This window comes from Typopeltis vanoorti, chromosome 15, assembly GCF_054136105.1.
Source record: "Typopeltis vanoorti isolate ZY-2024b chromosome 15, IOZ_Tvanoo_1.0, whole genome shotgun sequence".
Classification (NCBI taxonomy): domain Eukaryota; kingdom Metazoa; phylum Arthropoda; class Arachnida; order Uropygi; family Thelyphonidae; genus Typopeltis; species Typopeltis vanoorti.
The window spans coordinates 56,325,574-56,350,677 of record NC_143563.1 but is presented as its reverse complement, the minus strand read 5'-3'; the positions used below and the strand labels follow the sequence as shown (position 1 = coordinate 56,350,677).

Genomic DNA, 25,104 nt, shown 5'->3' with positions numbered 1-25,104 from the left:
ATACATACATTTTACATAAATCTCAAAGCTAAACAGCAATTCTTAAAAATGGATACATTTTAACATGTGCAATGAAAATAAAAAATAAAAGTAATATTGCACTGAGTATTTATATACATTGAAAATTACTTCTATGAAAGTTATCACACAATCCAACAAAGACTGAAACAGAGTTATTGCATTAAAAAAAAAAAGAAGAAAAAAAAAGACAAGCACTTAATCATGAGGCATTATTACACTTTTGAAGGTTTTTCTGGCATAGTATTTGTAATGTTTTTAGTCACCTCCTGTGCTGATGGTAGATGACATGAATGGCCAATAGTACTACTTGATTTTTTCCCATCAAAAGAATGTAAAATCGCTGGCTGTGCAATAGCTCCATTAGGGATCGGTGATGGCTTATTAGTAAAAGAAATACACGCAGAAGTAGTCGATGGGAGAGTTATGGATGATGTAACTGCTGAGGCAGAAGATGAGGAAGAAGGGACAGCACCTTTAGAATCAAATGTTAAGCCAGGTGATAAAGAATGTCCAGAAGCAAGAGCAGGATCTAAACTGAAGAAGATGGTGGTGATTAAGGCACACCACATGGCGGTACGGGCTTGTCGTGAAGCTTTGCTGAGCTCCAGTATGCTGGCTGCCAATGCCACAACATCTAGAAAAATATGATAAATAGCACTTGTATAAAGAAAGTCTTTAAAGATCAATCTTGGATTAAAAATTTCATTCAAAGATATATTTATATTCAGAAGCTCCTATAAATAAATCTGAAAACATGTTAAGTTTATTCTGGTCAACAGAATAAACTGAGATATTAATATAGCACATGGAACTATGATATTCCTAAATAATATGACAACTCCAATAACCAGCGCAAGTGATCTGCAAATACTTTAACAAAATCCAATAATACTACTACTCACACAGTGTTATCTACTGGATTCATGCATGTTTTTGATTAAATAACAGAAATAAGCAAAGACTAATAAATGTGTTCTTTGCTTATTTGATCATTAATGCATACTTTAAACATACTCTTCAAATAATGTAAAGCAGTTGAAAAATATACCAATTAAAACAACTTGCTGCATGGCCTATACAAGCAAATTTCTTACTAAAGAGGGATATAACCCAACTAAAACTGATATTTCTTTTATATAAAGAAAAATGAAAAATGCAGATGAATACTGAAGCAAGAGATGAAATAATAAAATCAGCAGACAATTGAGATAAGTTCCCCCCCCCCCCCAACCCAAGGAGCCAAGATTAAAAAAAGTAGATCTCTAAAGAGGAAAACATTTTTTTTTTTTTTTTTTTTGAGAACCCATTCACTAGAGTTTGGTCAACCTATATAGTACACTAGTACCATGGATAAGCAAGAAGGAAATTGTTCACATTTGATATAAAGAGTTGTGGATTGTATTCCACAACTTGTGGGAATACAATCCACATGGATCAGTCATTGTTCAGGCATGCACGATAGTTGGCAAAAAAAAAAGTTCAAGTCTAATGTGTTGAAAGATCTTATAAGTGACCTTATGATAAACCAAAGATGACCACCAAAGCCTCTTTGATGTTGCAGGTGCTGAAGTTGTCCTCTATGTAAGGCATGGAGCTCTTGTCCCATTCAAAGTTGTGGTGAGTGTCAGAGAAATCAATGCCAGGCCTTAGCTGTCTTCTCTGTTGTTACTGACATCTTCAATATGCTTTTTTTGCCTAATTTTCAAACTTCTACATGTTTTCCTTATGTAAGGCCACAAGAACACAGAATATTTTCAACTCCAGGATGTTTGTTATAGTGTTAGTTATCTTTTGTTACTTTAACTATCTTTTCAGAAGTTACCTCAGATATAAGGAATGGAAATAGTTTTGTTGTAATCTTGTGACAGGTGTAGGAGAAAGGCACGCAGCATTTTGTCATTTTTATACGGGTTATAGCCACTGGCTAAAAAAAATGACTCAACGATAACTATGGCAAGGGTTGTGTCACTAGAACAAACAGCCCTGGCTTCTGTAAGTGTTTTGAGGTTCCATACTGGGAGGATGGATGGTGGAGGTACAACTGCTTATGTAAATACATGTAGGTATAGGTTACCCATAAGTAGAAAAGGATAATGAACGTTTGGTAGAGATGTAATTAGTGTCTAGAAAAAGAAGACAGCGCCCCCCCCCCCATAGTAAAATTTAATTTTGGAGGTTGGCTGTTTAAATGTGCTAAAAATGTATGCAATATGTCTAGGCTATGACATATCGCATATCACACACACACACACATTGTCTATACGATGTTATATGGTGTTAAGTTTTATATGTAAAAATTGGCTGGAGGAGGGATGGGGGAGAATCCATTGTAGCCTTATTTAGCTGTTTGAATATTTTTATTTTCCTATAGTTAACTAAGAGGAACTATGAAGATAATAAAATTCTGTGGTTTCTAAAATAAAAATTAAAATAAACTACATCACAATAAATGTTTATGATCCAAGTATAGCAAACCTGGAATCTGTGGCTACTGTTATTTCTTCCAATTTCTATTATTATATATTATATATGTTTTTTTTAAAACATATATAATATATAATTGATTTAGTTAAAAGAATCTTTTAATAGGTAAAAGAGTAGGTACAGCTTCATGAATTCAGCACACCTCAGAATGGTTGGGGGGGGATGAAGAACATTATTGACTATCCATACTTTTTATGTGGAAATGAATTTTGGAGCCTCTTCAGGATCCAAAATTTATTTCCACAATCCAGACAACAAAGGAAGAGGAAGAAGGGGACTGTATATCAGGTGTGTAACAAATTTCTGACATCTAACATTATTATTATTTTTTTCTTTATTTTTAAAATAACAATACAACCTGCAAAAGGTCGTAACTATATGGTACATTAGTACTGGGTGAGCTAAGGTTTAGATAACCTTGAAGCCCTAATGTAGAGACAAAATGCAGTGCTTTATCAAGCTATTTGGTATCCATTTATCAAAGTGGTAGTCTTACACCAACACCAAGTTTTTTTTTTTTTTTTTTTTTTGTTAAGAGCAAATCTAAAAGATATCTCACTGCATTTCTCAAATTTCCAGTGTAACTTAAAGATGACTGCAAAACATTAATCACTGACCATTATTTGTGATGTGATGGTCTTATCTTTGTGGTTCAGATGCTAAATTTCCTTTCACTGAAACATAACTACAGCATCTATTTTGAGACACCTCAAAACACAAAGCACTCATGAAACTTTATTGGCCAATAGTCTTTTAATCAGCCATTGGTTAGTAAGGTATCCCTGAGAAGAGTTTCAAGTTAAGAAATATGCCATATTCATTGTTGAGTAAATTTCTTATCTTGGTCAATGAAGTTAAGTTCTCAGTATTAATATCCTAAAAGAAAACAACAAAATCTACCAGAGATTGCACTAATACTCCCTTTTTTCTGTCATAAATTCAGTAACCTTGCTGTTTCAAGTTTATGTAAAATAACTGCTTGTGGATTGTAATACAATTTTAATTTTTTTTTGTCAAATCTCCTCCATCAAACTAATGGCTTACCCATAATAGTAATGTACCATGCGTGAATGTAAAGGTCAGATAATTCAGAAATTCTGCTCTATACCAAACATGCAACTTTTTTTTTTCCAGGTTACTTCAGACCTCTAATATATAGCATGACTAATAAAAATTATTTACTGCCTAAAAATGTTAAAAAAAATCAATCTATACCATGGTGAGATTTGAACCCAAAGCTTGTATATTGGAAAGTAGATGCAATATCTACTCAGTGACACCGGAATTCAACATTAAACCATCTTCCTGTACTTCCTTCAATTCTAACTGCTGACTTACAACTAAAATAAAGACTACGTATTGCTTGATATAATGTCCCCAACTGACACCATATAACTGTAGCATTTTGAATAGCTTTCTTCTTAGCACCTTGTCATGCTTTTGCGGGTCTACAAAGAACTTAAATACAGATCTTTGTTATATTCCAGCGATTTCTCAACTATTTGTTGTAAAGTGAAAATTTGATGCTGACAATCTCTATTTTGCCTGAATCCAGCTTGTTCTTCACTCACTGGGCACTTCTTCAGTACTGGACTTTTATTAAACAGCCAGTCAATGGAGCTGTCAGTTCCTCAGCACTTTCTCTTAAAACATGCAATGAAATCCAATTCAATCCCACTGCCTTATTGACTTCCAAAGAACTTAGTATTTGAAACACATTCTTTCCATGCCCTTCTAAGCCTTCAACCCTTCACATCCTCCTTAACAGGCTTTGTTAAGCAAGTTATGTGGTTTTCTGGAATTCTCAGTTATTAGAGATAAGCCTGTCTCCTCGACTTGTACAGGTACTGCAAATGCTCTCACTGTAGTTAATTCTACCAGGAATTTTGTAATATTCATCTTCCTAATGTATTCCTAAGCACTGGAAGATGATTCACATCAAAAGGTGATCAGTAAGCACATGGACAGTACAAGGTAAAGGCAAGATGGGTGTGATAGGGAAGGCCAAAAGAAATCACAGCATTATTTCATTATGTGGGATGACTTTAATGAATGCTGGGGGCAGGAAGGTGACAGAAGCAAATGAAATAGATGAGTTACTGAGCGATCATTTGCAAATGCATACTACCCAGGTGAAGATATTCCACTGCCAGGAACACTAACTCATGGAAGAATAGAAGTAAATCAAGCTGTTTGTGTCTTGGTTCTGGGATGGTGCTAAGGGAATGGAAAGAAAGCAAAATAGATAAACTGTGCAAAGGAGGCTCCTAGACAGAAGGTGCAAATTATAAGCAAATCAGTATCATGGAGTAGTGGTTAAGGTATTAGAGAAGTTGGTAAAAGATAAAATTCAGGACTGCTTGGACAGGAATACAATACTTTATAGGGAGCCACATGGTTTTGTGAAGGGTAGATCTTGCCTTTGTATTTTGCTTACTTTTTATAATAAAGTAACTACTGAGTTGGATAAAGGAAATGACTACTCTTAGGACTTTGTGAAGGCACTCAGCAGCATTTAATAAAACTCTGTTATATAAATTGGGATGTGTATGAAGCTGGTGATTTGGATAAGAGAGTAGTTGATGGACAGATATCAGTGTATGGGATAGAGAAGAAAAGTTACTAGTGGTCTACTATAGGACAGTTCTTGGTCCACTGCTGTTTAATTTTTACATCAGTGATATAGGACAAGATTCAAGGGGAAACATTTCAGTTGTTTGTTGAAGATGTAAAGCTGGGAAGAGCAACAGTCAATGAAGATGGTGCAGAGATCCTGCAGGATAACTTAAACAGATTGGCTATGAGCCAATTATGACAGTTATCAGATTAATACATTCAACACCAGGGAGAGAGGCTACTTCTAATGATGCTGAACCAAGACATAAGACGTTTTTTCATTGTTTGTGTATCAGTGAACATACCACAAATTATGATGGGTCTTCAACTGAAACCAACAGTTCAACTTCAACTTTTCTCCCTACAGCTACAAAACTGTAGGGAGAAAAGAATCATGATATGTTATTCGTGACATATTCACCTCATCTTCCTTTTACCTTGGGTTTCAAGAGTTTGTTAATCATCGGACCTCAAACCCTTCACAGGATAAGGTGATCAGCCCTATGCCCCGGTGTATCCCATGTCCTGTAGTGTTGAGTTCTCAAGGCCGGTTTGCCTGGTTTGCAGGATGAAAAACCCCAGGATAAACTAGGGAAAAAAACCCCACTGTCCATGCCCAAGACTGGCTAACTTGGCTATGGCTGAAGAAGATCCTTCAGCTCCTCACGTCACTGGCAGGAATCGAACCTAGGACACTCCTTCCCCAGGCATATGGTTGCAAAGTGCACAGCCACTAGGCTAACTGGGCAGACATTTGTGACATATTAGAAACCATAAATTAAGGAGAATAACATCTGAATGGTATATTTAAATTGCTAGATGGTGTAAATATATGAACCAACATCAATGTGATGTGAGCCATGTAAAAATGGCTTGCAGATATAAGGGAAGGAAAGAACAGTTGTGAATAGAAATACTTTCATTAGTGACAAATGAATTACTAATAATTCACAGTTGCAGTATTATGTGTGTGTCCAATAAGTTGCTGTGGTATGGGATGAGCATCTGTCATCTAGAAATAAACGTTTGCATTTATGATGGGCATAATAACAATAAAAAACTTATGAGTACAATAATAATAAACAGCACCTATATTTATTGTATGCATAGTGAATTGTTATAGGAATGGGCTTATGAATGAACTAATGATGTCACTCAGATGATCCATGTAGGTATTTCATGAATGTGGGTAAGTTGATGAAGTAATAAGTGAGCAAATCATCTTGTACAAATTGGTGTGCTTGTTATATGCATTTCTATTAATTTTTGCTTTGTTTTCTAAGAAAAATTTTCTTTTATTCAGTAATAACTATTATGATTATGTATATTTGATACATAAATAAATTTATTTTAAAAATTCACAATTCAATTATTACATTATTTTGCAAGTTGTAAATGATGTCATGTCTATGCTATTTTGTAGGAGATCATCAGATGCTGTTTCTTATAAAACATAGGATTCATTTTTATTCACAGGAATAAATAGATTTTTGCTCACTATGCCTATTCTTTCCTAAGCCTGGAATGACAATGTTCCTGTATAGGAACATATATAATACTGAAGATGTAAGAGAAATTATGTAGCTTTATTGTATTACTAAATACAGTACAGAGATAATTACAGATGGGAATGAAGACTGCATACAAGCAAGCAAAACAAATTTTTGCTGTAGTGTCAAACAGTATCTAACTAAACCAATTTTGAGTTATGGAAAATATGTGATAACATCTGTTTATAATGCAGGCATTGGGTGCAAAAACCAACCAATTTATGTAAAGCAAATTTTTTAAAAGCAAACAAAGATATATGTATCAAAATCATTTGAGATTTTCTATATCATTAAGACAGTTCACAAACACTAATTTTACAAACAGAATTTAACTGCAAACATTCAACCAAGCATGCATTACTAAAAACTTTGTAAAAATGTGCCTGCTTAACGTAGTGGGGGACATAATATACCATCAAGCGAGGTTCCACTTGAGTGAAACACACAAGACATTGCCTGACATGAATGTGTTAACATGCCAAGTCTAAGGTTATACACTCTGAGATAAAGATATCACAAGTTGTGTATTGTACTAATGGAAATGAACTATAAGAAACTGATGTGGCAGAGATTTGGAATGGGTGGGGAATTATTGTGGACAGGGAGTTGAAGATAGAGGACATATTGCAAAGGTGGCCAAAACAGGACAGATTATGTGGCTGATGAACACGCAGACAAGTCAAGTCAGGATAAAGAGATTATTTCCCTTTATAAAGCTTAAATGCCTCATCTGGTTACCTCATACGGATCTGGTCTCCTGGACTCTAAACAAATGAAGTATTGAAGAGGATCCAGATGTAAGTCACCAAGATTATGGCAGATATGCAATGTTCCTTATGAGAATAAAGTTTGTGGCTTCAAAAACTAGCCGATAGGTGAATAAGAGGAAACATGATAGAAGCCTAGAAGTTTATTAATGGGGTTTAATAAGATTAACATCAAATAGTTTTTTCCAGTACACAACAGGAAGGGAGAAAACAAGGAATCACCCCTGGAAATTTTATAAGAGTGCAGTCAGCATGGGTTTTAGGACTAGCTGTTGTAAAATCTCACACGATAAGTTAATTTAGTTAACTTATCGAGCTCGGTTTTACAAAGGTGTCAAATCAAAATATTATAGAAAATACGACGCATTTTTTTTTTTTTTGATATAAATTAACTACTTTGTGTAATGTATCAGATATTACCTATGCAACTATAGTGTTTAAAAACAGAGGCCTTATTAGTATAGTGAGTCAGCAAAAAATAAAAGAAAGGATATTAAGCTGGCCAGATTAAAGAAGAAATAAGATAAGCACATCGAAAAGGAAAGGTTCACAACAACGTGCAAACATTTAGGCACCTAAAACAAAGACTTTCAGCAAAAGAGAACACGAGTGATGTTTTTGCGCCGGAGGGTGATAGCAAACACTTAGGAGTCGAAACAAAGAATGAGGAGGACTTTTAAGGGGCTGTAGAAAGAAGAAATGGGAGTGAGGAAGGGGAAGAGGAGATGAATAGGAGTTCTTTGCTGGAAGTTTGGTTGCTTGTACCTCTTGACCCTGAGAGAGGACACTCAAGATGTTTTGTTGGAGTTTTGTCGATGGTCCTTCTCCCTGAAGTTCTCTGGGCAGTTCCCATGGCATGTCCACCGATGTATCCTGCAGTATAGCAGGCCACACTCCCCATAATCTGAAGCATAACTGACCAGGGGCTGATGGATAAACATCGAATGCGAAATTAGTCTCTCCACTTACCTACTAGTGTAAACAACAGACAGTGGCCAGCCCCGAGGAAGAAAAAAAAAAAAGAAAAAAAAAAAAGAAGGATATCGTTTGCTACCTGGGCTAGGACAACCCTAACGGTATATAATGGACAGAACAAGTTAAAGAAAGAAGTATCCAGATCAAGACAAAGATATGAGATGTCTTGCTATAACCTTTGTTTTTAGTAAAGGACTGTTTATAAAGGAAAAACTGTGAGTAAGCACATCATATCGATGTTCTTGGATTATACGAGGGCTGTTCAATAAGTAATAAGACTAATTTTACTGTCGCGAAACCACTCATCGCAATATTAATTTCTATGGAATAAAGAAATGTTGCCCATATTAACAAAAGAGTTGATAGATGGCATATACGGGCTGATGTGCCAGAGTGTCACATGACTAAACGCAAGCTTGTTTCGGCGCGCCTATGAGCCGCGACCAGTCGTCGAAATGGAAGCGTTCTTAGAACAGTGTTATGCGATTAAATTTTTTGTGTTTACAAAAATCGGCATCGGACACTTTTAACATGATACGCGAAGCTTTCCACGATGAAACAATGTCGAGGGCAAGTGTTTTTTGCTGGCATTAAACTTTTAAGGAAGGAAGGCAAAATGTGGAAGATCTTGAATGTGAGGGAAGACCTTCAACGTCCATCACAGAGACAACGATCAACTCAGCAGCGATTATCATCAAGGAGGATCGCAGAATTACAGTATGCCAGCTGCATGTTGTCCTGAATATTTCTGTGGGAAGTGGTCACTCAATCATGGTTGAACATTTGCTGGTAAAATTATGACCGGCTGGTAAAGTTATGACCATAATGTTTTTTGACTACGAAGGCATTGTTTACCAACACGTTGTAGAACCCGGGAATACTGTAAATGGCTCATACTATGCGGATGTTTTACGGACAATGGTACAGCACGTCAAAAGGAAGCATCCATTGCTGAAGAATGGTTTCTTATTGCACCACGATAATGCAAGGCCACATATTGCTGGTGGTGTAGTGGACGTTTTGCAGAAGAACAACATAGATATCCTACCACACCCTCCATACAGTCCTGATCTAGCACCGTGCGATTTCTGGCTGTTTCCTCAGCTCAAGAAACCACTAAGAGGCCACCATTTCGAAAGCAACAAAGCATGTGTAAAAGCTGCGGAGGTGGTTTTGAAAGAACTCTCAAAAAACAGACTTTCACATGTGTTTAAGAAGTGGACGCAACGTTGGGACAAATGCATCACGTCTCATGGTAGTTACTTCGAAAAAGACCATGTAAATGATGACAGTTAAAGGTAATCTGTTTTCTGTATAAATATAGTCTTATAACTTATTGAACAGCCTCCGTAGATATGTATAACTGCATGTATTTGTTAAGCAAAAGTCTGTGCTAAATTTCTAAAATATTGAGTAGTGTGTTAGAGTTGCATGTAGGCAGAAATGTATATGTTGTATTTGTGCAATGTATTTTCTGAAATTAGCTATGTTATTTTAAAAACAGTTAATCCCCATCACTTGTCTAGTATGTAATTACAATTTTCTAGTTAGAATATATGCTTCGTTGAACAACAATTTAATCTGATCATTGCCAATGCACTATCTAGAAAAAAATTATGAACCTGTTTGTTAATTAGATATTGCCATGACTTGCTATATAGTTAAGAGAAATTTGACTAGATATTGCCATTGGTCCATTTCTTTGATTCCTCACTCTCTATTATTCAGTCTGACTGGCACAGTCATAAATCAAATAAATTTGTCAGATCGAAGAGTGTGAGAAACTGAATATACTGCAATCGCATAGCTGGCGATAATTATATTCAGAGTCTGCTATACATATAGGAGGAACAAAGGGTAAGAGCAGGAAAATTGGGGAGGGGGGGGACAAAAATTAAGATAGAGGGAAAGAACATCATAGTGAAGATAAGCTTTGTGAGGAAGTGCAGTCGATTCAGTATAGAGGACTAAACATAAGGTAAATAATAATTTCTTTAAACTAGCACAGTATAAGGAATGGAAATAATTAAATCATAAGAACAAAAACTCAAATATATAAACAAAAAAGGAATCAATAATCTACACCGTAAACAAGCTCAAGGGGAGGTATAATAGGCATCATGTTGGCTCCATGGAGATACCTGAGAAATAATAATAATAATGTATAATAATGTAATTTTATGAATTCCATATATGCATACTTTGCATTATCATCAACAGAAAAGCAAAAAAAAAGTACAATAATGATAAAGCTGTAATTAAATATGACTTTTTCCATATTAAAGGAGACTATATAAAATGGTAAATTTGAAGCGAAGAAATAGTGAGTTACATGATATCTCACTACCTCCAAACTAGTGTTAGGTTGCAAAAAGTGCAAATGGAATAAATGGATGATACAGTGTATATGTGTGTGGGAAGCAGAACTGACTATCCACATTTACTGTTCACTTTATGGAAGGTATTTATAGCACAATGTTATAGATTCATTAATTTTGCATTTTACTGTTAATGAAATACACACTAACTTTCCAATGGACTTATATTTTAAAAAAAGAAAATAACAATACCACAAATTTCTGTCCCTGAATCCATTTATTCATTGGACATCAACAGATGCCATATGGTCACTCAAATGCTCGGTGATGTGCCACAACAGTCCTCACCACATGTTCCTGTTGTATGCTTTTCTGGAGGCTTCAATTCTCTGAAGATCAATCACTCCAGGACACACCATCCATCCATCTGAATGATGGATGGAAAATATCCCTTAATCTTTTTTCAGGAACTTTACCTTCTATTACTGCAGAAATAAATAAATAAATGATGAGAAGTCTTCTTTCCATCCTTTCAATATGTCCAAAGTATTTCAAAGTGCTCAGTAATATTCCTTAATTCAGAAACTTCGTTGCAAATCCAACAAAGGGATAAAGGACCATAGGTCCAATCAATCCATCTTGTAAGAACAGTTAACAGTAATCTTGGATCTGGCTCCCACTGATGACATTTAATAATGTTTGTCTTGGGGTTCGCTTGCTTTCTGCAGAGTACAGGGGTTCTACTCAGTGGCAGGTTTTTACTTGTCACTAAGTGAAGCCACTGCAGAGTTTCCTGTCCTGGAGTGATGAATTTGGTACTGACCCTTTATGTCACTCAAAGAGATTTAGAGTGAGCTTATTACTCAGTTTTTAGAGAGGTAGTCTTGCACTTTAACAGTACCTCAATAAAGGTCGAACCCAACCTAGGTAGTGGCCCTTCCCATAATGCATAGTATTATACATGTCTGAAAGGATGTGTGTATTGCATTATGGGATATTAAGGTAATTAATGTGAAGATACTTCACATGCAAACTTTGCTTATAGTTATGAGAATATAATTTCTTGGCAAGGGTATATTTATAATGCATGTGTACTAATACTAGGAGCATTAAGAATAAGAGGGAGGAGTTTTGATTAGTCAGTTTGATTTAGTCAAAAATTATAGGCATTAGCAAGACAAGTAGAAGATATAGTCACTAAAACAGAATGTGAGATTTACTGCCTAATGGGGAGGATGGAGAGAACAAGATGACATGAGGATAGCAGCAGAGTCAAGAGAGGCAGTCATTTTACGCTATCTGGTGTGACAAAGGATCAACAAGATAAAAAATATATAGGCTGTTATAGGACCATGATGGGGGGGAAAAAATGTAGATGAATGAACTGACAAGTAAGATGAATGCAGAGCAAATGATCATTCTGAAACATTTTAATTATGGGGGACAGAAATTGAAAGGAGGAAAGAGGATATGGAATTTGTGAAGCTATGGGAAAGAATTAAATTACCTTAACCTGCATGTGATGATAAAGCACTTAAGAAATGAAAGTGCAACATTATGGGCATTAAAGGATGTGCCCATAATGTTGCACTCAACTGAAAAAGTGACTGTACAGATAGAGCACATAATTAAGACAAACTCAGAATGTGGCTCACAGCAATACTGCGGCATCAGAAATGGTCAAGTAATTCTTCTTCTTCATGTAGCTTCCTCAGTGAGAGGGTGCAGCACCATGTCCTTCCAGTTCTCTCTGTTGGTGGCTTTCCTTTTTTTTTTCTGCATAGCCATGTGATCCTGTCCATGATCTCATATCTTCAAGCCATATCCTTCATTTTTTACTTCTTGATCCTTTTCCCAGAATTTTTCCTTCTAAAACTGTTAGCATCCTCTGTACTGCTGAACCTCTGTGTACATGTCCCGCCAATCTCATCTTTCTCTGGATCATTTCCTGTAATAAAAATCTTTGTGTCTCATTCTCTGTAGGCCATCTGTATTTGTCGCATGTTCTGTCCATGATTAAGTGATTAAGTTTGACAAAAACAATATCAAAATGAATTCACGATTTTGGGAATTATATGGATGAGTAATAAATTAAGCAGGAACTGCATTAAAAGAAAATACTGTCATAGGAACATAGGAAAAAATGTGAAGAGCAATGTTACAAGCAATACACAGTGCAGGTGAGAAGAATAACCAGTAAGGAGAAACCCTGAGTTCTTTTGCTATATGATGAATAAGAGGAAGAATGATTATGGAATAACTAGCTTTAACAAAAGCAGATAGTAAAAAGGTTACATCAGCAACAAAATTGGCTTGAATTACTGACTTTAATTTGTCAATGAATCATTCAATGGGAAAGTTCTTCTACTAATAGTTTCACATCTGTGAGACTAGAAGTAGAACTGCAGGTTCTTCCACCTGTAGTCTCACATCTATTCACACTGCAAAATAACTATGTGAATACAGCAATGGGATTAGATGAAATATCGGCTTCTGTGTTAAGATAATCTATAAGTGAACTGCAAATTCCTGATCAGATTTTTCATCTTAGTACTGGCAGGGTCTCATGGAAGTAGAAAAAAGGTAAGATAGTTCTTTACATGAAAAGAATCCACTACAGCAGCCAAAGTATAATCCAAGACAAATTGTAAATGGTACGAGCCTTTGAAATTAGGAAACAGTGTCATCTTACTTTAAGTTCTGTATCAAATAACTTTTTATATATCATTTAAAAAATAAACAATATTTAATAAGCAAATTTTTAATACAAAAAATGTTAGTTTATTAGTTATTACTATTACGAAAAAGCATATTATACACCAACTATTTTTGCACACTAATGACCAGCTTCTTTCAGGTGGTCAACTGAGAAAGGATTAAAAAAAAAAAAAAGGAATGAAATTCAGATAAACCATTACAACAAACAATCAAAAGGAGGCATGAATCAGCTGACTCTTTGGATAGTTAGAGAAGTTGAATTCTAGTCAGTTGAGAGATCTTTTTAATGATTTCCATGCATAATTTGAGATGAGAGGCCGGTTTTTGTCAAAGGATCACATGAATGAATGACTGCAGTATACTCCTTGAATTAGAATGAAAGGAAACTGTCCTCTATATAAGAACTGGTGGCTGTAATCCAGCCTGCAGTGTTATTTGTGGTAAGTGAATGATGTGGAAACCCAGATTTTTCTTCTAGTCTATATTCAACATCGGTCAAATGTTTCCTTTTTCTTATTTCAAAATTTCTGGTTGTCTGACCTATGTAAGCTAAATCATAAGGACACAAAATTCTATAAACTTCCAAATGTTTATAGAAGGAACCAATGTCATTTGGAAATCTAAGGAGACTACAGACAGGTTTGTAAGCTATCCTAATAATATGATTTTTGAGCAGAACAGCAATCTTGATGGAAAGATTTTCAAAGTATGGGATAGAAGCAGAATCTCAATACTGAACATTAGGATTTTGGCAAGGAGGAGTATTAAAAATCTTCTGGAAGGTGTTCATGGAATACCCACTGAGAATAAAATAGCAAAGAAATTGGAGTTCCTATTTTCAGTTGATCTTCATCTTTTAAAACAGAGACTGCTTGTTTCTTAAGGTGTGAATTATATCTAATTTTTGGGAGTTATGGCAAAAAGAGACAAAACTGTTGAAGGGCTTCTCTCACTAGATGCCACAAGAGTGTTTAAACAACACCTTCAGTCTAAGTTCTTTAAATGAAACAAATGTCTTACATGTTGTAGAAAGTTTTATTACTGCTTACAAAATAAATTAAACTAGCCGTAATGCAGCTATGCCACATCATGCCAGTTCCAAGCCCAGGTAAACAGGTGAGGGTTGAGCAAAGGGCTAGCAACCCATCCTTGTAAAAAAAAGTGCTTTGCTATAGAAACCAGGACCAGAGAAAAATCTGACTATGGCATCCCCCCCTAGCAAAAGCTCTTATGGAGAGATTACAAAAATGAGGAATACAAAAGAAAATTTGGACAAGACTCAAAAACCCAAAGAGAGAGAAATTATTTGGTGCCAAAAAACAATACAAACCAGATATTGGAAAGTGAGGACTGTGTAAGAAACATCAAAAGCAATCAATATAGCCAAAGAAATGGGAGAGTACAAAACTGAAATGTTGGGAATAAGCGAGACAAAATGAAATAGAGAGGGAGTGATCCAGCTAAGTTCAGGAGAAACAATAATATATTCTGGAAACAAAGATGTGGGCAGTGAACATGCAAAAGGAGTGGAAAAATTATGTCCAGTAAAGCAAAAACACAGTTGCAAAACGAAAATGAATCCTCTCAGTGGAATAGACTACAAGCAGCTATCATAACATCTGCTAAAAACCACATCAATAAACAAGAAGGAAGAAAGAAAAAACCATGGATAACACAAGAAGTAATCAACCTTTCGATCAAAGAAGAACATGGAAAAGAGGAGCAAATGAAGAAGAAAGATTAAGATATAAAACATTGGATAAAAGAATCAAACAGTTATGCAGAAGATTGAAAGAAAACTGGATAAATAGGCAGTGCACTGAGATAGAAGAATTACAAAATAGGAACAAAACCAGAGAAGCATTCCTGAAAGTGAAAGAACTTAATGGAAAAGCAAAATGTACACAGTCTAATAACATCAAGGACAAAGATGGAAACATAATCATTGATAAGGAAAAGATAAATGGAAGATGGGTGGAGTACTTATCGGATCTGTATGATGATGATGATGATAATGGTAACATGTTAGATGATTCACGACACCTTAAGTTAAACTTAACAGCAGATACCACTCTACCAACAAGAAAGGAGATAGAACACATAATTAAGAATCTTACTAATAATAAATCCTGGCTGAGCTGCTGAAAGCTTTGACTGGCAATAATAATAACTATTTAGTGAAATCCATTCAGGACATCTATAAAACAATAGAATTACCTGAAGTTTTTACAACATATATTTTACCAATTCCAAAGAAAAATAATGCACAAAATTGCAAGGATTACAGAACTGTGAGCCTAATATCCCATGCATCTAAAATTATTTTAACCATTGTTAACAAACAAATTGAAAGAGCCTTAATCGGTGAATTGAGTGAACAACAGAAAGGCTTGAGAAGAGGTATGGGAACCATTAATGCTATCCTCGAACTAAAAATACTAATAGAAAGATCACTTGAAAGAAACAGGAACATTTACAAATGCTTCATAGACTTTCAGAAGGCTTTTGACTAGGTAAAACATAATAAAATGTTCGATATATTAGATAAATTAGACATGGAAGATGATGTACTTAAGATTATAAAAATGATTTACACCAAGCAGAAAATACAACTGTTTAACTCTGAGACTTCTGTAGTGAAAATAAAAAGAGGAGTTAGACAAGGTTGTATCCTTTCACCAAATCTATTTAATATCTATAGTGAGACAGTGATGAAAAAGATTGAAAAATAAAAAATAGGAATTAGTATCAATGGTATAAAATACAACAATCTTAGATATGCTGATGATACCATTCTAATAGCAGAAAACAAACAAATTAATCAAACTACTGCAGCTACTAATTGAAGAAGGTAAAGAATATGGATTAGATATAAATGCAAAAAAGACCAAATTTATGAAAATCTCAAAAGAAAACAGATCCGAGCCAGAAATATTCATAAACAATATGAAAATTGAACATACAACAGAATACAAATATTTAGGCACCTACTTTACTGCAGACGTAAAGCAAGATAAAGAAATAAAAATAAAAACAGCTATAGCTAAAGATGCCTTCTGGAAAAATAAAGATATCCTAAGAAGTTTTGCGAGTATCGAGACAAAGAAAACAATGATAAGAACATTAGTGTGGCCAGTTTTCACATATGGAGTGAGACCTGGATATTCAAGAAGAGACTAAGACAACAGATAATGGTCTTTGAAATGTGGTGCTATAGGAGAGCTCTGAAAATCTCATGGACTGAATATGTGACAAATAGAGATGTCCTACAGAGAATGAGAACACAGAGATCTTTATTACAGGAAATGATCTAGAGAAAGATGAGATTGGTGGGACATATACGGAGAGGTTCAACAGGACAGGGATACTAACAGTTTTAGGAGGTAAATTATGGGAAAAGAATCAAGAGGCAAAAAACAAAGGACATGGCTTGAAGATATAAGATCAGTAAGAAAGTTTTAAAGAGAATAAAAGTTGAGAAGCTCTCAGATGTGAACTGTAGACTAAAATACAAATATTATTCAAGAAAAAATGAAAGAATTGGAGAGCAGGAATCAAACCTTGGAGATTCAGTGGCAAGCCCTGAAGAAAACACTGACTGATTCAGCCAGAGAGGCATGTGGTGAGGTTGTGTACAAGGATAGAAAAAGCAGAACTCCACGGTGGACACAGGAAGTTAAAGAAGCAGTGAAAGAAAAGAAAAAAGCATATCAAAAGTTCCTGGCAAATAAGTCGGCTTGTGCTCTTAGAGAATACAGGGACAAATGTAAGAAAGCTAAACATTGTGTAAAACTGGCTAAACAAAAGTCAAGCGAGGACTTTGGCAAGAACATAGAAAATAAATATCAAGAAGGTGGCAAGATATTCTGGAGGTTGTTGAAGAAGCTCAGAAATGGAAGAAAGAGTGCTGTAAAAGGAATTAGAGACGATAAAAGTGACATGAAAACGGGAGAAAAAGATATCCTTGAAGTATGGAGTAATTACTTCGAAAAATTGCTAAATGAAACAAGCAGTGATAGCACAGTGGTTAAAAACACTCAACAGGCATGCAATCAGGAATACATATCCATACTTGAAGTAGAAAAAGCCATTAAAGGCTTGAAATGTGGAAAGGCAGCAGGAGTAGATGATATTTGATCAGAAATGATCAAGTAACAGTGGCTGCACTACATAGTTCAGAAGGCTTGGACAGAGGTACGAATTCCAGATGATAGTACCCATATATAAAAAGGGAAATAAAACTGAATGTGAGAATTACAGAGGTATTTCATTACTGTGTGTTCCTGGTAAGCTATATGCAAGTATACTTGAGAAGGATCGTGGAAGAGAAGCTTGGTGAAGAACAAGCTGGATTCAAGCCAAACAGAGGCTGTCAGGTTCAGATTTTCACTTTACGACAGACAGTTGAGAAATTATGGGAATATAACAAAGATCTGTATTTAAGTTTTGTAGATCTGGAAGAGCCATATTACAAGGCACCAAGAGAGAAGCTATTCAAAACGCTACAGTTATATGGTGTCAATGGGGCATTATATCAAGCAATACTTAGTCTTTATTTGAGTTGTAAGTCAGCAGTTAGAATTGAAGGAAATACAGGAAGGTAGTTTAATGTTAAATCTGGTGTCAAACAAGGACGTACATTATCCCCTCTGTTTATTCATTATATCTATATGGATCACATTATGAAAGAAAGTGGTATGAAACCTGATATCAAAATTGGAGGTGTTAATCTCAGCTCTTTGCTTTATGCAGATGATGTTATGCTTCTAAATAAATCTGCTAAAAGTCTGCAAAATTCCCTGACTAAATTGAATAACTGTTGTAATAGATATGGTATGAAGATCAGCATTAAAAAGACAAAGACAATGAAAATATCAACTGCATTATGAATGGAGAACCTATAGAACAAGTAAAACATTTCTGCTACTTAGGTACGATTTTTAGTGAAGATGGTAAATTAAATATGGAAATAGACAACAGAATCAAGAAAGATAGTATGGTAGGAAGTCAATTAAATAAATTTAATCGCACCCTGCTTTCTTCTCACTAGTCATTCGTGAAGGATTTTTCATTATGTATCTCAAGTCTTGTAAATAACTAGCAGTACCATCAACAAGGTAGCATAGAGGCAGCATGCCTCATGATGCAGCTTAATTAAGGGTGCTCGTTCAAGCATATTGCAGTAGGCGAAGTATTAGGGCAACAAGATATTTTACATCTGATGTAGATGCAATAGATTTATTTAAAGAATTAAAAATTCTCCCAAAAATAATGAAAGAAAAGTGGTCCTCACCAAATTTTATCTCTCACATACACACACACACACACAGTCGGGTCTCTTTTTATGCAGTAGATATGTTCCACAGAAAACCGCATATAAAAAATCGCAGGAAAAAAGCCTAACTTACTATAAGAAGCCAAAAGGCTATTTTACCGGTGACATAATTAAGTTTAAGGGAAATGATAAATCCCGTATTATTCTACAGCCGGGTACAAAACTAGGATCGAAATTCATCGTAATCCTAGAGTTTCATGCCGAAAAAACTATCTGTGAGCCCAAGTGTAAGTAATCACTTGGGTAGTACAACACCAGGGCAACTCAGAGCAAAGGTGGAGCAAGCTCCGTCACTGTCCTTAATATTCTCTCATAATGTAAAACACAGCTCCTAGGAGTTTGGGAATTGCTAAAACTAACGAAGTGCTAAACTCCAGTTTAGCAATTCGTTAGTAGAGGTATATGTAAGTTCGGTTCACTTAAAACCCTGATATTCCAGGTCTACCTACTCTGATGAGACCTCGAAAAGGGTTGAAACTGGCCTGGGTAGTGACCTCTTCTCGTAATGTAAAACAGTAACACATCTCCTAGGAGCTGCGTTTTACATTATGAGAGAATGTTAAGGACAGTGATGGAGCTTGCTCCACCTTTGCTCCGAGTTGCCCTGGTGTTGTACTACCCAAGTGATTACTTACACTTGGGCTTGCAGATAGTTTTTTCGGCATGAAACTCTAGGATTACGATCCGAGTTTCGTACCCGGCTGTAGAATAATACAGGATTTACCATCTCCTTTAAACTTAATTTATGTCGCCTGTAAAATAGCCTTTTGGCTGCTTCTTATTAGTAGCAGTAGTAATAACAATATATAGGTACATCAGTTTAGCAATTCGTTAGTAGAGGTATATGTAAGTTCGGTTCACTTAAAACCTTGATATTCCAGGTCTACCTATTCACTGATGAGACCTCAAAAAGGTTGAAACCGGTCTGGGTAGTGACCTCATCTCATAATGTAAAACAGTAATACATCTCCTAGGAGCTGCATTTTACATTATGAGAGAATATTAAGGACAGCTACAGAGCTTGCTCCACCTTTGCTCCGAGTTGCCCTAGTGTTGTACTACCCAAGTGATTACTTACACTTGGGCTCGCCGATATTTTGGGAAGAGACAGAAGTCAGAGGAGCCAAATCTCAGGAATAGGGTTGATGTTCCAACAATTCATAGTGCAGATCCCTTGATTTCCCCATTGTCGAAACAGCTTTGTGGGCAGGTGCATTGTCCTGATGAAAGATGATTTTTTTCTTCTGCAAACTGGGTCTTTTCTCCCAAATTTTTTCGTCTAGTCTGGTTAAAAGATCAGAATAATATTCCCCAGTTATTGTTTTACCCTTTTCAAGATAATTAATAAACAAAATGCCTTTAGCATCCCAAAACACCAATTTCATGACCTTTCCTCTTGATGGAACCAACTGTGTCTTCTTTGGCACTGAACAACCGACTTCTGTCCACTGTTTTGACTGTTGTTTGGATTCTGGTATGTAACGGTGAATCCAAGTCTCATATATAGTAATAAATCGATGCACAAAATCAGTTTTATTCTTCTTAAAATGCTCCAAGCACTGTTCAGAGATTTTCATGCATTTGCGTTTTTAACCCTTTAACTGCTACAGCGAGTTAACTTGAGCACGGAAAAAATGGCACTCTCAAGTAGACACTGCTTGCAGATTATGGAAATTTTATAAAACACTATTATTGCCATTTTTGTGAGTGAACAAGTGTATATCAAGAATGTATGATGCTGTTCAGACTTTTTACTTGGAAGAATTTTAATTGATTTTAATTATAATTTTTTTTGCAAAATTAATCCAGCACATGGGACAATGTCAGTAGAATATAAAATCAGCAGTTAAAGATTTAATCTGATGTGAGCAAGCCGGCACCCATCTTGCGCAAAGCCTTTTCATTTGCAGTTTTTCATGCAAAATATATCCTACATGTTCTTTTGAAATGCCTATAGTCTCGGCAATTTCACCACTCTGACTCACCGGTCATCCAATACCATATCATGCACTTGATCAATGATTTCTGGCGTCATTACACTTTTCGGACGTCCTTCACGTGGATCATCTTCAAGGCTGGTACGGCCACGCTTGAACCCTGCAGCACATTTCTTAATTGTCGAAAACAAAGGAGAAGAGTGCCCATAAACCTTTATGAACTTGGAATGAATTTTTTTGGCATTAAACCTTCTTTTACAAAGAATTTTATAACCGCACAATACCCAGTTTTATCCATTTATAGGGATACAGACAGCACTTTTGCTTCAGACAGCTGTATAAAACAAACTACTTGATAGAATGACTTGCAATTTTGTATAGATGATTATGACAGATATACCAACTTAGGGAAAAAAAAAAAACTTGCTGATAGTGTTGTCATCTATGAGAGGTGTAGTGAGGCTATGGCCAACGTGTCCCCGGTCATAGGCACAAAAATTGAGATTTTTAGTTTTTTTTTTTTTTTTAAGAATGCTGCAATTTCCTTTCCTGGCTATAGGTGCCAAAATTCCTCACGACGTCTCTGCCATCTATGGCCGAGAACTTTTCAGACCACCTTCATACACGAGAGACATCCAAATAGTAAGTTCCGTTTTTAAATATTTTTACTGCAGCACTGCGATCGCAATGGTGCGCATGCATGCTGAGTTCGTTGATTCCTTAACAAGGCGTTGGTGCCATTTTCAGACATTCTTGCAGTGCATATGTTTCTTGGTGTGTTTATAATGTCTAAGAAAATCAAATCACCCATGAAATTAGGTCAGTTATCCATTTCTTGAATGCGAGGAACGATGTAGCAGCTGAAATTCATCAGCAAATTATTGAGCTTTATGGAGAACATACAATGAGTGATTCAATGGTACGAAGATTAGTAAGAAATTTAAGGACAGGTGTGCACGATGGTGAACAGAGAAGATGACCATCTTTAGTGACTGACAGAATAGGGGGATTCACTATGACATCACTCTCGCTGCAATTTCCAGAACTCATGTTCATGTCTTCATGAAATTGTGTTGGAGAAACTGAATTATCAAAATTGTGTGCATGCTGGGCGATGAAGTTGCTTAGAGAACAATGCAAAGTGAATTAATTGGCTGGGCACTGCGTTAGAATTCTTGATCTGCTACCATGAGGATGGCAATGCTTTCCTGAGCAGACGTCACCGGGGACAAGACTTGGGTGTCGAATGCAACCTCTGAATCCAAACAACAGCCCATGGAGTGGAGGCACACCTCATCACCAGTCAAGACGAAACCGAAGACAACAGTTTTCACTCGGAAAATCATGTGCATTGTGTTTTAGGACAGACAAGGAATTTTGCCGGTAGACTTCTTGCATCAAGGCTCCACAATCAATGCGAGCATGTACTGCCAAACCCTTAAGAAACTGTCGTGCAATCTAGAATAAATTGCACGAATCCAGGGGCACTGTTTTGATTCATGATAATGCCTGCCCACACACGGCCGGCATAACACAACAACTTCTCACCACCTTTGGCTGGGAACAATTCCAACATTCCTCATATAGTCCTGACCTCGCGGCAAGCAACTTTCACCTGTTCAAACCTCTGAAATCTTTCCTTGGTTGCTGGCGGTTGTTTCAAGACAATGACGAGGTCAAAGAAGCAGTCAATATGTGGTTTGCATCTCAGGGCAGCAACCTTCTACGATGAAGGTATACAACTCTTGGTGCCCCGTTATGATAATTGCCTGAACAATGGCGGAAATTATGCAGAAAAGTAGTGAAAGATGTCTACTTTAATTTCCAATAAAGTTTTTTTTGTAAGTATATTTTTGTTTCTCTGACAGCCAATCGGAACTTACTTTCTGGACATCCCTCATAAAATCTTGTAGAAATTTATCCAAAAGTAACCACCGCCCTAAGGATATTGTTAACAATTCCTGTTGATGTAGCAAATGTGGAAAGAAGTTTTTCCAAGCTTAAACTGAGTAAAAATTATTTGTAAACAACAATGACCCAAGAAAGATTGGTCTAGCAACTATATTGATAGAGGCGGACATAGCTTATAATTTAAATTTAGAAGAGCTTATAAAGTTTTATTGTGTGATATCCCCATAGAGCAAAGATTTAATTAATGTTATTATGTAATTAATTGTTTTGCATTAATGTTTCTGTTGTAATAAAAACAAAACAGCAATTGGAGATTTTCTTATATTTTTGTCTTATAATCCATCAGGGACGATATTTAATTGTTTACCTCAGGGCACGATCTAATTTGGCGATGGCCCTGATTACTGGTAACTTTTGTTTGAAATAATGGGAAAGAAGATGATGCTATTTGGGGAGGATGCACACAAGGAAACTGCTCTCTAGGCCAGAAATAGCAATAGCAAATGGGAGATTCTTGGTAAGTCATACCCATGTTCAGTTTCTTCCTGAAAACTTTAGTTTCCGAAAATCCCTGCATATATCTCACACCCTGATTTTTTTAGCCTTAATTTTTTGGGAAAAAAGTGCGAGTTATATTTGAGTAAATATGGTACTAGGCCTAGATAAACACAAAAATATTATGCGATTTTCTTTGTGCTTCTCACAATGATGAGCTCTGATAAACAACTGCTAATCTACTGTTGGTTATTGACAGTGCTGCCAACCAGAAAAGACAAAATATTGCTACGAGTCTGTCAAATACTAAGCTGCAATAATGTTTGCTTGTCAATCGCTGCAAGATAACGCATTACAGGAAGCTTCAAACTTCCCTGTCATCACACATTCGTAATGTGGCGACTATTGATATTGACTTTATATACACATTCAAAACTGTAAACAATTGTTGAATAATAACACAATAATGTAGGCAAAATTACGGTAAAGGGAGAAAAGTCACAAAACAGAAAAAGGTCTGGCCTGGTGCATAAAAAAGTTCAGGGGACAGGCCCCGGCTGAATTTAACCACTGGTCTTTGATGAGTCTTCAGACTCCATGGAAATCTGAATCTGATTTTCCATTTCAGTCATTTCCAGCTGTAGGTGACTTTGTAGACATTGCCCAAAGTATTCGTGGTGAGATTTTTACAGAGTAGTTCACCATTGCTTTCCCCAACCCTCCAATTTATTTATCCATGCTCAGGACCAGCATATGGCTGGGACGTATTCATGATTGTAATCCAGGTGTGTTCACGGGACCAGTTTGCCTGTCCTGGGGGGACAAAAAACCTGAGTTCCAAGGTGAAAAATCCTCCTCCATATGAGACCGGCTAACTCACTATTAGTTGAAAGAGACCAGATAAAAGGTTTCTCATGTCACTGATGGGATTTGAACCCAGATCTTTCCGACCAAAGGGCTTCATCTATACTGACTGAGCTATGGAGGCTCTTGTTTGTAGAAGACTTTATGAAATTCTTGTCCCAGTTATCTAAGAGATGTAAAGAAAAAATACTCATGGAAATACCCATGCAATAATAACAATAATAAATAGTATTACACTTGGCAATTGATGAAGTCTATTCAGAAATATAATGCATTTTTGTGTGTGTGTGTGTGTGTGTGTGTGTGTGCATGCACACAAGCATTAAACTAAATTCCAAGCGTTCAAACCTTTATCCTCCTGTATGCGAGTGGTTGCATTACGATGACGATTTGTGGCATTGATTATCTCATCTCTACGACGTGCTTGAACGTTACGAATTGCCTCTAACCATTTCTCCATGGCAGTGTGGATGTTGGTGTGAACTTCAACACCACGAAGTTGTTCCATTTTTGCAACAAGTGTTATTACCTTTAAAAAGAAAGAAACAAGACCATTAATTAAAAAAATGGGGGGGGGGGAGTATTCAAATTATTTTTGAAACATTATCAGGATTTATATACCAAAGATAAAGAGCAACACACTTTTATGTCAGTGTGCAGAGAAAAAAAAGACAAAAGGTCAACAAAATAACAGCGTTTAAATATCACAGATTTTATATACATATGAAGATATGGATTTTGAAATAATAAGAAATTTAATAATAGATACTAAAAATATTTATGCATTCACACCACATGCTAGAAGTACCAACTGATGGTATCAAATCTGATGTTTTTTCACTTTTTTGTTGGACAATTATTTATTTTTATTTAGGAGAGAGTAGGTTGTAAAATGGATTCAAAGGTGGAAATGTCTGATATGAAATATTTTCATCTGAAAATAAAACCTGCCCATCTTTTATTTGAATTCTGTTTTCAAAATTCATAAGTTTCAGCTTGGTGTTACTCTTTTTTGTATTTTGTATAGTGTCTTTTTTTAAAATTTTTTTTTATTAAGATTTTGATATGGGTTTGAACAAAAATTAAAAATTTATATTTGATTTAAATTCAAAC

The 25,104-nt window shown here is 35.8% G+C and overlaps 1 protein-coding gene across 1 annotated transcript in view; it reads right to left on the bottom strand.

The window, feature by feature from the left end:
* Positions 1-233: 233 nt before the first annotated feature.
* The window catches only part of LOC150098776 (uncharacterized), a 50,295-nt gene continuing 25,424 nt past the window's right edge, over positions 234-25,104 (bottom strand). Inside the window, exons 3-4 of the mRNA XM_090405751.1 lie at positions 24,340-24,520; positions 234-655 (exon numbers count right to left, since the gene is read on the bottom strand). Coding sequence (XP_090261877.1) covers positions 234-655; positions 24,340-24,520 — 603 coding nt within the window. The remainder of the gene's footprint in view (positions 656-24,339; positions 24,521-25,104) is intronic.